This window comes from Eleutherodactylus coqui, chromosome 4, assembly GCF_035609145.1.
Source record: "Eleutherodactylus coqui strain aEleCoq1 chromosome 4, aEleCoq1.hap1, whole genome shotgun sequence".
NCBI classification, from domain to species: Eukaryota; Metazoa; Chordata; class Amphibia; order Anura; family Eleutherodactylidae; genus Eleutherodactylus; species Eleutherodactylus coqui.
Window position 1 is genome coordinate 181390202 of NC_089840.1, and position 13961 is coordinate 181404162.

Consider the following 13961-nt stretch of genomic DNA (forward strand, 5'->3'; position numbering starts at 1 on the left):
TTGATTATTCAATTCTATGCGCAAAAGAATTGGCGTCGAAATTGTACGTGCGAAATGTAATTTTTTCACTTTCCGGTGTCATAGAAACGTGAAATTTGGCACGAGCATTGATTATGTCATAAATAGGAAAAGCTAATGGTTCCCAACTCGATTATTCAATTCTAGCGCAAAAGAATTGGCGTCGAAATTTTACGTGCGGAATGTAATTTTTTCACTTTCCGGTGTCATAGAAACGGGAAATTTGGCATGAGCATTGATTATGTCATAAATAGGAAAAGCTAATGGGTCCCAACTCGATTATTCAATTCTATGCGCAAAAGAATTTGCGTCCAAATTTTACGTACATAATCTAAATCTCTCGCTTCCCAATGTGATAGAAACATGAAATTTGGCACGCGCATTGAATGTGTCATAAATATGAAAAGTTAATGGGTCCCAACTCGATTATTCAATTCTATGCGCAAAAGAATTGGCGTCCAAATTTTACGTACGTAATCTAATTTTCTCACTTTCCGGTATCATAGAAACGTGAAATCTGGCACGAGCATTGATTATGTCATAAATAAGAAAAGCTAATGGGTCCCAACTCGATTATTCAATTCTAGCGCAAAAGAATTGGCGTCGAAATTTTACGTATGGAATGTATTTTTCTCACTTTCCGGTGTCATAGAAACAGGAAATTTGGCACGAGCATTGATTATGTCATAAATAGGAAAAGCTAATGGGTCCCAACTCCATTATTCAGTTCTATGCGCAAAAGAATTGGCGTCCAAATTTTACGTACATAATCTAAATGTCTCACTTCCCAATGTCATAGAAACATGAAATTTGGCACGAGCATTGATTGTGTCCTAAGTATGAAAAGTTAATGGGTCCCAACTCGATTATTCAATTCTAAGCGCAAAAGAATTAGTGTCCAAATGTTATGTACGTAATCTAATTCTCTCACTTCCTGATGTCATTTTATATAAAGGAAACGTCGCATGGTTACCTCCCCGTGGTGTTTCCTGGGTAACGCAGAGAACTATGCAAAATGGTGAACTTATGTTTTTCCTCAGTATCTCTAAAGTAACCACGACTTCATAAGATTTTCCGTGTGAACACCAGATAAACACAAGTACCAAATTAACTCGGGCGAAGCCGGGTATATCAGCTAGTCTCTATATAATGTGACACTACCAGCGTTGGACCATGTCAGCGTTTGTCGGGATGCACACCATTGCAGAGAAGCAAAAACATCCAGCAGCACTCAGTTTATTGTCCTATTCTTAGAGAGAGGTAATAAATACTGCAGAGCCACATTCCAGGAACCATGGACCTCAAGTTTTCTCTGAAGTCCAGTAAAAAAGTGCAATCAGTGGCAGCAACAACAGTGTATATCAAAAATAGAAAGGAATCTCTATTGCTCCATGTTCAAGCCAGGCTTGAAAAAGACCTTGCGGTCAAAACGTTGCCTGTCTTTGAACATGGAGCAATAAAGATTCCTTTCTATTTTTGATATACATCGTTGTTGCTGCCACTGCTTGGGCTTTGTACGGGACGCACACCATTGAGATGGGAAATGGTAACACACTGTTGTCAATCTATCTATACATAAGCAGGAGGAATACAGGAGGAACATTTACCTTGTAATTTCAATGCATTTATAGGAGGTCTACCCAACCAAATGTTGTGATATGATCACTTGAAGCGAAAGGCTCAGAGTATGTGGTGTAAAGCTGATAGGTTCTACATTCTGTTCTCATTTCTGTCGGTTGTAGTGTGAGTGCATTCAAATCACCAAAAACAATGATGTCCCTACACAAATACTCAATTACCACAATTTTAATAGCAGGGGTGTTGTTATGGCTGGCTAGGCATGTACTCATGTTGTTGAGCAAGGCTATGCTGATGAGAGAGCAGACTGTCAGTGACGGGCACCGCCCAGCTTAATGCCCTTTGCCTGTATTGGGTGAAAACACTTAACTCCAAGGAGGATCATTGCTGCAACTGTTAATGGACTACTCTGATGGTACTTTTAGGAATTCTTCACATGACCATATTTGTGCATAGAACCCTTTGATGTCAATTTTTAATTTTCATGAGCACACAAAAACATAGGACCTCCTCTATTGTGCATAAAGGGCCCCATAGAAGTTTATCGGAGGTCCGCAAATATGCAAGAAAATGCATGAAAAACTGCTCAAAACCACGAGGAAAAGAACACACCTAGACCTCATTAGGCTAAATAGTCTATACACAGACACTTGTGCAAGCCAACCTTATCAATCCTGTTCATAGTGCAAATATGTTCCGGTGAGGTGAGCATATTTGCGCACACGCTCGTGTGAAGTCAGCCTTAAAAGGAATCTGTCAACCCAAACATCCTGTCCAACCTGCAGGCATGACGTTATAGAGCAGGAGGAGCCGAGCAGACTGAAGTATAGTTTTATGAGGAACTTGTATTTTATTCGTTTACATCTCATTCTGAGCTGAACAGTTCAAGGGACGGTCTTATCAGTGCCTGACAGCCTATGTACAGTCATTCAGACAGCTGTCAATCACTGATAGCTCCGCCCACTGGACTTCTAAGCTCAGAAAGAGCACAGATGTAAATGCATAAACTACAAGTTATATTAAATCTTTCCCCATAAAACTATACATCAGTCTGCTCGGCTCCTCCTGCTCTATAACATCATGCCTGCAGGTTGGACAGGATGTTCGAGCTGACAGACTCACTTTAATGACTGCACAATGTAGGCACTATTACCCAGTTCAAGACCATCTTCCCTTATTAATGACCAGGCATAGTTTTGCCTTTTTAATTACATGACAGTTTGAAAGCTTTGTTTTTTCTTATTTGCTTATTCAAATAAACTTTGCATCTTTTTTGTGATACATGGGACATTATGCTATCAGGGAAAAACTAAAAAAAAGGCAAATAAATGTCTGTTTTTACTTTTTTTTTTTACCACCGCAATGTTCCACTAAAATGCATATTTAAGGTCTCTCCTACTTTCTATTAAGATCATTTATATACAAAGAATGTATAGTTTTGCGTTGTCGCGGTGGGGCTATAGCTGTGCTTTGTGCTAGTGATGGCAGTCTTTCTTTTCTTTATATTTATTTACCTATACTTTATTTTGTATTTGTTTATTTACTATTTTTATATACATTGTGTCACTCCAAAAGGTCAAAAGAGACATTTGATGGACATTACTTTGTTTTACTTCTGATTTCCCCAGTAACTGTGATTAACATAGCAACCGCAGTTACAGATGGAATCCAGCCTCCTGACGGCACTATAAGCTAAGATCCAGCTGCTCCTGCAGCTACCCAGAGATCCATCTGTCTGTCTATCTCATACCTATCTGTGGCCGTATTTACACAGCTGATATTCTCGAAAGAGTTTTGTGCATTGCGAGAAGCACAAAGCTCTCCTGAAAATAGAGCCCATTATTTGCAATGGTTTACGTATTTACAGTGGCAAGTTTTCTATCACAACAATGCTACAAGATGGAAAAATCGCAGCATGCCCTACTATTGTGTGTCTTGTGCAAAAATACAACCGGTAATAAGTCATCTCACACAGAGCACACTGAAGGGGTGTCCATGTGCTGTAATAAACCATCTCTGCCTTCTCTATTGGGAATCAGCAGACCTCTCTTGCTACTACACAAGTTCTGTACAACTGCAGACTCTGCAGAGAAATTTAGAAGTATCTTTGCAGAGTTACATGTGGGCAAGTCAGATGTTTTAACACTCCGAATAGTTAAAGAATAAAAAGTTAAAAGTGAAATTCTAAAAAAATCGCAAGTACACATCAAGTACAAAGTTCGTAACCTAGCTGGGTTCGTGTCTCGAAAATATTTTTATACTTTATTGGCATAGAGCTTCAGATTGCCAGTACTTCTCACTAATTATATTAGACTTCCTCTTCTTCAAGGTTGCCTACCCTAGATCAACAAGATCTCATTACTTAGAGAATGCCTAGCTCTGCCCATACGGCCTCAGACCCTAAAGCGCTGGGATGTATTTTTTGAGACTACATTACTGGTACCACAGATATGATAATCATTACATCTATGGCCAAATTAATGGTGACTATACAAAGAAAACAAAATTCTGCAAAGACTGCTGATTTTGACTGGATGTGTTGAAAATCATTGACGTATACATGCATGGCCTGCCCGGATGAGTCAGGAGAAGTACTGTGGCCAAGGAAACATTCAGTTGGCCGTTTGTTATGTGCATGACCAACTCAATTCACAGAAATGAGAACAGGAAGCTGTTTTTGATGATCACCAGAATCAGGCACAGTCTTTTGCCATGTTTGCCATGTATGATATATCATATTTAACCAATCCCTTAAATCTATACCATAAGGTTTCTATGTGACAAATGATCTATAACATGTAAATTACATCTTATGACTATTACCTACCAAGAATTAGAGTGGAATGATCATTTGAAAAATATGATGCAGAATGGAGATTAAGCCAGGAGGCAATGAGTTCTTGAGGAAGCGTCAGGAGTTTATTGCTGGACAGATCGAGGTAGGTTATGTTTTTCATGTAGCGAGCTGCATCTTTAGGTATAGAGGACAGCTCATTATTGTGCAAGTCAAGCAACCTAAGTCGAGGTGTGCTGGCAAGAGATTCCCAAGGAAAGGATGTTAGGTCATTTCCATCCAATCTAAGTTCTTGAAGCTTACGGAGGCCTCGTAAAGTGACCACACTCAAGCTCAACACTGAATTATAGGGCATCCAGAGAAACTCAAGGTTGGAGAGTAGATGGAAAGCTTCTCCTTGAACACGTCTGATAGATGTCTTCTCTATTCGAAGCTTAAAAGTGTCTGTTGGAATGTTCACTGGTGTTAAGGTCATCTCAGGATCATTGCAAAGTACTTCCCTGTAGAGTAAAAAATGTAAAAGACAATCAATGCAAAATAGTATATGACCAAAATTTGTTATGTTATACATTTTTAAAAATCATGAGCTAGTTGTTAGAAAGCTTAAAGTGTTTTTGATGGTGGTATCCTGCTGACTAATGCCTATTAAACGTATTAAATGGGTTCTTGCTGCATTAAAGCTCTGCATTGAGCTTTCTGGCAAGAAATTTCATTTGAATGTCCAAAAAACAGTATTCAAATGGAACCCACAATGGAACCATTCACTTTAATTAGGCAAATAAAGCCTAAAGGTGCGCAGTTTGAACTTCAATTGACTTGTTCTCTGTTCATTTTAGTTTGGCTATTTTGGAGAACATAATACGGTAGTCAAGTACACAATTGTGTCCTCCAAAAAAGATGTGCACAAATGGAAGCCACGTTAAATAGAGTCGAAAATTTCCACCTCTGGAACCCTTTTGCCTCAGTAACGTTAATGATTCCATTCTGGGATTCATTTGAATACCATTTTTGGCTATTCAAATAGAATCTCTGGCCAGAAAGCTCAATGGACGGACTTAAAGCTATTTGAACAAAGCCTTACATCTATAGGATTGCAAAAGGCTTACACACAACAAATTACTATCATGGATGTTTGATCCAGAAGAAAGTAGCACCAAATCTAATTGCAGCTATGAACTGTCCTTATATAAGGGGGAAAAATCAGACTAAGGGTACTTGCACATGGGCAATTTTTCTGTCTGATGTTTAGACTAAAAAATCAATCCGAAAATTAGATGGAAATAGGTGTATTCAAATGAGTTTTTTTACTTTGACTTATAGTCAGAGTAAAATAAAAATCACAGCATATCCTATTTTTGTCAGATTTTTGGGCAAGAATAGCATGTCAGTGTCCCGTGTTCAGCACAGGATGCCCAAAAGCTGTCTGATGCAAGTTGTGCCCAAGAATCTCAGGTGCAAGTTTTAAATCACCTATCTTCAAGTACCCTAAGGTTGGCCAATAATTTGAAATAGCTGTTCCTCCGAATTCCACCATAAATATGCACGCTCGCCTTGGCTGAGCTTGCATACTTTTTGCTTTTAATTGAGAGAAGTTAATTAGGAACTTCCACATTTCGCTGTTTATCTCCCTTGAAAACAAATGATTGGCCATGTTGAATACCAACATGCCATATCCTTGTTTCCCCTGATATCTGCTGTGGTGGATGGTATAGAGGATATGTGGTGGATAGTATGGAGACTCCCCCACACTTTCAATGTAGTGAAATTGCCAACTGTCATTTATGTGTATGGCCAGCTTAAATCTAGGGTTCATTTACTCATCTTACTCACTCAAACAGATATTTTAAAAAAACCTTTTAAAGTAATTAAAAAATAATGTAATACATCAGATAGTGAAAAACAGATTCACTATCTCACATTAAAAAACACTACAGTAATAGTAAAGTTTTCTTTTCCCAAGAAGTAGGGGCTGACCTCTTATAATAGCTCCTAACCTGGATATAAAGGGATCATAGAACAAATCTCTTGTTGACCTTTGATCTATTTATACATAGTAAATAGGTTCCCTTTAAAGAATCTCTGTCACCTATTTTTAGCCAAATAACATAAGCTTTTTGGCTAAAAGTAAGTGACCTGCTGAGTCTGGGGATCTAAGTATTATACTTACCTCCCCCATTGTTCCCCTGGTGTCAGTGCTGGAAGCCACCATTCAGTGCATTGAGTGGCTCGCTAAGTAGTCCTCCCATGAGGGTTGAACCCAATAAGCCTGGAGGACCCTTCCAACTCTACCATTCTATGAATTTCTATAATTATAAAATTAGAATAGGAGGACTACTTAGCAGCCCCATTCAATGCACTGAGCAGTGACTTGAGCGGGGAATTGATGGGGAAGGTAAGAATAACACACCCCTGGACTTAACTTAACTTAAAGGCCTAAAAGTGAGTGATAGATTTCCTTTAAGCAGTAGTTTTTTTACCAAGCTTTTTTTGTCCCATTTGCCAAAACCCATGAATTTTCAGTAATGTGTTGATCTTTTTCACAGCATAGTATCATGTACTTTTGAAAAAAAAAAACATTTTAAAACACCAGTAGTCGTATCAAGTTTCAGTTTATCACTTCGTTATATAAACTGACCAGGTTAGTTTGAAAATGCTGGCTTCTCATAAAATAAGTGTTATAAGTTGCACTGCCCATTTTCCTAACCTCCTTTTTTGAACATTAGCAACGCATTTGCCATATTTCAGGTCGTTAATATGGTCTGTCCCATCATGTGATAATTACTAAGGTACAGAGAAATGTCATGGAATAGTCACATGACCAGGATAGAATTAGATTCACTGGATGCAAACAATAAGAACTCATACACATTTCATGATGAAAAAAAATGGCGAACTTTTCATCAAGCAAAAAAACTTCGTTGAAATTGAAGTTTATAAAAAATATAATGTATTATTGGTTTACATATCCATCCATCTGTTCATTTAAAGGGGTTGTCCAAGGTAAGGACACCATTGTCACCGAGTCCCCCACGCCTTAAAATAAAAAATCAGCAGTTACTCACCTCTCGCTGCTCCTCTGTTTGTCCTCACCGCCAGCTCTGCTCTTCGCTGTGGTGTCACTTTAGATACTAAGTCCGTCCACAAACAACTACAGCACTCGGCGACCATGACTGAGCGTTGTCATTGGCTGGTACAGCAGGTTTACGGGACATCACAGCTGTCTGCAAACAGATAGTGGAGACCGGAGCTGGCAGCAGAGGATGAAGGTGGAAGCGAGTAGCAGTGAGTAACTGCTGATTTGTTATTTTCAATCATAAGAGACCTGGTGACAGGGGTTTCCATAACTCAGACAATCCCTTTAATTATTTAATCAATGAGGCACGCATCCTATTCCTAAGGCCTCATGTCCACGGGGACAGATCAGCAGCGGATCACCAGCACGCGTGATCCGCGCCCCATAGGGATGCATTGACCACCCGCAGGTAATTAAATACCTGCGGATGTCATTTTCCCCTGAGGCGCGATTACATGCGCGGGAAAACACCTGCAGCATGCTCCATTTTAGTGCGGGTCTCCCGTGTAGACGGCTCCCGCAGGCTTCTATTGAAGCCTATGGAAGCCGTCCGGATCCGCGACACACCCACAGCTGAATTCCTGCTCTCTTGCGCTGGGAGTGCGGGAGAGCAGAAATTCAAAATAAAAATGGAGTGCACAGCGTATGCGCGTGGCACGCTCCCGGTGTGCCGCCCACATCCAGCGGGCAGAAGAAAGAAGACCTGGCCACGACAGAGGGCAGATCCGCAGCGTCCGGACAGGTAAGTAATTCTTCTTTTTAGGCCTCATGTCCGCGGGAAATGAGGGACCTGCTGCGGGATTCTGCATGAAGAATCCACGGCCGGTCAGATTTTTCCCGTGGACGTGAGGCCTAAGGCTTTTAGTAAAAAATTATGGTATTGATATTTGGGGTGCTGGCATTTATGTTTCCACTTTTCTATTTGTCTTTTTTCATTGAAGATATTAGTCTGTTATAACAACTGGTAAGATTTTATTCTGTTCACACGAAAACATCATTCCTAATAAGATTACATTGGGAAATCAATAGATATGAATATGGACATGAGAATTTTGAGTCAATACTTATGCAATATGTGAAGTCATAATTAATAATTATTATGCGCAGTTATGCAGCTTTAGACAACATACTTTAAATTGAAGCCATCTAGTCCGCACCAAACCGAAAAATCTATCTTATGTAAACGCTGGGTTTATGTTAAAACCTGCAAATGAAGCACCAGTCTTAATAAATTCCCCCCATTGTATTGGAAGGCATAGTCTGCCATATATTCCAATTTTTAGGTCATGTGAACACCATAAACTATAATTATGGGCTCATAGGACGCTGCTGAGGTCAAAGGTGTTTTTTTAAATACTTACTGGCATCCCCGTTACCTCGCTGTCCACCCTGAAAATTGGCACTCAGTGAGTGCTTTAGATACATCTCTGTATTCAGAGTGCACACATGTACATTGTCTTCACTAAGCGTAGAGATGAGTCTGATGTATGGACCAAGCAATGACTTCCAGAGCAGACAGCGAGGGTATGGGGAGGCTGCTATGTATAAAAACACAAACGCGAGTGGCCCTAGTCTGGGGAGCCTATAAACCTGATTTATGGTCCTCATACAACTTGACAGGTTTCATCTATAAAATGGTAAAGGGACACTCTTTTGGCATAGGTGTGGCTAGTAGTAGTATATAGGCATATAGACATATAAAGAAATTCTCCCAACATAACTTTTAGCCTTAACTTGTTGTCGTGTTTTTATCTAAAATCTAACATTATACCACTAAACCAGGCAGGTTTACTGCAACAGTGTAGCTGAATATCGCTCACTCTTCATTATGCAGGTACAACTGTTGTGCCCAAGCAATCAGCGATGAGGCATATGTCCAGCATCATGTAGGAGCACATGTGCATTATTTAAAGAAGCCCTAATCCATCACAATATCACCGACCTAGAACATTTTTTTAAAAACGTAAACAAAAATTGTTCTTAAAATTTTTGCTTTTTTAAAAAAAAATCACGATATTATCACTCACTTCTCGGAGCACTTTTTATTTTACACTACTGTACTTTTTTGTTGCATGTTTTTATGCATTATATAGCTTTTACATTGATGTGGCAGAATAATATTAATATTTAACATGCATGCTCATCTCTATAACTTTTTTTTTTGATGCGCATATTCATGATATTTTTTGGCACAATTTTTGGTGTACAATGTAATTTAGGCCACACCTCTTTTTCTACAACGGACTGCCCCTTTTTCAGACAGGGCAAAAAAGTGTCTGAGGTATCTAAAACACAGTGGTGCAAAGCAAGTTTGACAGTTTTCTGGTAAAATTTGTGCCAGAAAACTGTTGCATTTTTAATAGTAAGTCTGCCTCAGTGTGTCTGCAAAAAATTAAATCAATGGAAGGATTGCAGCCCGAAGAATGATTATTAAACTTAGGGCACACATACATCACTATGTACAAATATATCAATAGACAGTGCAGAGATCTGTTCATAACTTGGCTAGTAACCATGAAAATGGGGTATCTACAGTGGCGTAACTATAGTGGGTGCAGGGGGTGCGGTTGCACCCGGCCCAGGAGCTTTAGGGGGCCCATAAGGCCTCTCTTCTCCATATAGGGAGCCCAGTACTATTAATAAAACATTATAATTAGGGGCCCTGCTACACATTTTGCATTGGGGTCCAGGAGCTTTAAGTTACGCCTCGGGGTATCTACTATATCTAGAGAAAAGATTTCACCATCATCATAGATGTGGTTTCTTTCTGTAAGACCAGTGAGACTACAAATGTCCAGGTGATACTAATGGTTGATTCTCCAAAAGTTTAAAATCATGTTCTTTAACCCATTAAGGAACAAGCACAGTAAATTTATGGCACTTGGTCCTGGGCTTTAATCCCAGCCAATAGTAAAAATACATGGGGGATTAAAGCCCCTGCTTCTGCAATCAATCAGGAGCATGTTGGATTGTCAGCTGTTAGTCACAGCTGAGAACCCGAAGAAGAAGGCAGAAGTGGCTTTTAACCCCTTCTGCCTTCTCCTTTCCCTAGTACACAGTGCTCAATGAGCGCTATGTACTAAGAAGTGAAAGTAGAAGCATAACTTCCACTACGCGAGCCGGAGGCCCCCCTCTTACAGCAGAGCTGCAGGGTCCCAGCAGATTCTGATCAGCTCTGTCAGTGACTAATGTCGCCACAGGGGGATGGTTTCCCCTGTACCTGGGGCTCCTATGGATGCCACAGCTACTGTGGAAAAGTGTCAAATAAAAAAAAACAAAATACATGTAAATGACCCCCAGTGGTCTTATATGACATCATGAGGGACATAAATAGTAAAAAAAAATAATAATTACATAAATAAGTAAAACAAGATTACTGAAAAGAAATATATGTATACATAAAAAAGAAAATAACCCAGAGCCGACGCCAACCAAAACCATTGCCGCATGTGCACTGTAATCCAAAACCATACATATTATAAATCAAAATGTCTGAAACAAAATGAGGAACCCATTCCTGTACTTTATTTTAACATAAATATACTAATTTAAAAAAAAATAACTATAGATGTTAAAAAAATAATTAGCTTTTTACCCGCAATAAAACAAAAAACCGGGAAAGGAAAAGTCTGCCAATAAGATTGTATTGGAAAGGATAGCAAAGCCATTAATGCCAAATTAAATCTTCTAAATAAGTACATTACTGCTTCTACTGTATATTAAAAGTACTTGTATTATCTTGTATCACAACCTTTACATTTTTTTTAATCTTGTGTTATTGAACAAGAAATATACCATACTTAAGTAACTATACATACATCATCAATTCTTCAAATTAAGGGCTCAGTCAGCCGAGAGAATTTTTCACGAATTATAGGCACAGGGGGGAAAAAATTGCACATCGCGTGTAGAAAAAATTGCGTGACCTATCTTTTGCAGGTGTGAATTTTTTTACGTTTCTAAAAGACAGACATGTGACCGCTTTCATTGGAAAGCATTGGTTCTAATTGATCCGTTTTGAAAACACACCTATACATACGCGAAAAATTTGCTCGCCTGACTGAGCCCTAAGGGGGAATTACACAGATACAATATTCACATCATATATATAAATACAGCTTGGTACATTAAGTTTTCATAACATTGGAATTTTATTGAGCAGACCTAGGTACAATCCTACTCAACATGTTTTGAAGCAGATCCTGCGTGATAGTTGTGTCTGATGAGCCACACCATCTTTCCCACACCCTATTAAATTTTTATGGGCATTTTCTATTTTTCTAGACTTTCTTTTTGTATGGCAAGATGGAATTAACAATGTTTTGCCATTTTGAAAGCGTTGGGGGCTGCCTATCCACCTCAAAGCTATCGTCTTGCGAGCCATAAACATTACTTTAAAGAGGAATATCCACTCATACAATTGCCCGTGCACCTCCTCCAGAATTCCCAATAAGCATATGCTCAGGTTGAGTGGGACTGGTATTTCCAGTAGCTGGCTTAGAAATTCTGTGACCTTCCTACAATACGCATAGATATCTGGGCAGCTCAATATTAGATGATTAAAATTTACGCCCGGTGCCTGGCACCGATTTTGTAAAGTCTAGTCGGTGTTAGATAGCACTGATTCAGTATATACAATGGCATTAACTTTTTATTTGCATCTGGTGGTATCATTGTATATGAGGACATTGCCACATCCCATACCTCCCCAGTGAGGGAGGGGATGAGTTTTTTCCATCTATCTATTACTGTCATTGGTTTGCAGGAAATTTTAGAATGCAGCAGATAGGTGTATAACACCGATATCAGTCCCCTAGGGCCCTGAGTGCATATTATGCCTATTAAAGGATCCTGAGAAAAGGGCTGCCTGGGTTCTGGAAATTGTGCCGTAAGGGCATGCCGGAGCTGTAGGTATCTATTGAAACTGGTCTTTGGGACCTGGTAAAGGGCCACGCTGCACGTAAATATTCCCTGTGGGGAGTCCCCTAATCACTGAACACTGTGACAGCAGTGTCACAGTGTTCAGTGATAATGGCACTCCCTACGGGGAGTAAAGAATTCCCTGCCACAGCTGTGATAGCTGTAGCAGATGAACGTAATGTTCTCCCATTGTTTTCAATGTGGCCGCTGCTGCTGCCGGTCGCCCCATTGAAAGCAATGGGATGCTGGCAACCACTGCAGTGATTTTTGGGGAAGGGCTTTAAATATAAGCCCTTCCCTTAAAAATCATCCCTAGGTGTTGTAAAAAAAAAAATTAAAAATAACACCTCTAGCCGCGCCGTCCGGGCTCCAGAGAATCTTTGTTCTGGCATCCCTGGCAGTGACCTGAAACATTTTCCCTGTGCGAGGAATTAAAAATACCTGCCCAAGGAAATTGCTGTGTCTGACTGGCTGATGGCTCAGCCAATCACGGGCAATGCTCAGCCATTCATAGAATGACAGCTGAGTACTGCCTGTGATTGGTCACAGTGCTTAGCCAATCAGAGGCAGTGCTCAGCCATCCATTGAATGCAATGAATCACTGAGCGCTGCCTCTGATTAGCTGAGCGCTCAGCCAATCAAACACAGCCCTTTCAGGAGGTGGGGATTTTTAAATTCCTGTCTGCTGAAAGAGCTTCAGAATACTGCTAGGGAAGCCAGGAACAAGACATACTTGAGCCCAACAGTGGCGGAAAGGTGAGTATATATTTTTTTTGTTTTTTCAAGCAGCTAGGGAAGATGTTCAGGAAAGGGCTTATATTTTAAGCCCTTCGACGAAAATCCCTGTGGGGGTTGCCTTCATCCCATTGCTATTAATGGGGCGTCAGCAGCTGTGACAGCTGTGGCAGAGGATTCTTTCATTCCCGCTTCAGTCCCCTCATCACTGCTCATCAGTGCTGTCACAGTATTCAGTGATGAAGGGACCTTCATGGAGCAGCTGCTCCAATGAATGGGCAAAGTTTCATGCGAAAACTTTGTCCATTCACATGTTCTCCACATAAGCGAGGAGCACATGTTTTCGCGCACATAAACACGCACAAATACACGCTCGTGTGAACGAGGCCTAATGCAGTTTTTTAAATGCAGTCTGGGTTAAGTAGAAGACCCAGCTAACTAAGACATAATTAACTGGCTTGCCCACGGCCACCCCAAAACTCCTAGTGTTAAAAGTCAGCAGCATTCACCTGATCATGGGAGTGGCGTGCTATTCTATGACTGCAACTTACTTCTCTTTTTTCTGCACGGCAAGGCATTCTGACTGTTCACATGTAAATTCTGGCCTGTCTGTGAAAATGTGCAGCAGAGGACTAATTAGCAAGTGATTTTATAATATAGAATGAGGATATGGTGGCTAATATTTATAGGGAGCTTTATGATGCTAATTGGATCTGGGCTGGCATCAGCACCCGGCAAACCCAGGCCCACTGAGATCGAGTGGTCCACTAAGGGTTAGGATTGATCTAGTGCTTGTTCTTTAAAAGCAATTGTATCTGTGTTTTTCGCCTCGTTCACATGAGT

General features: G+C 40.1%; 1 protein-coding gene across 1 annotated transcript in view; it reads right to left on the reverse strand.

Moving 5' to 3' along the window:
• Positions 1–13961, reverse strand: part of LRIT1 (leucine rich repeat, Ig-like and transmembrane domains 1) — a 54676-nt gene that overhangs the window by 23732 nt on the left and 16983 nt on the right. The window contains exon 2 of the mRNA XM_066598734.1: positions 4424–4890. Coding sequence (XP_066454831.1) covers positions 4424–4890 — 467 coding nt within the window. The remainder of the gene's footprint in view (positions 1–4423; positions 4891–13961) is intronic.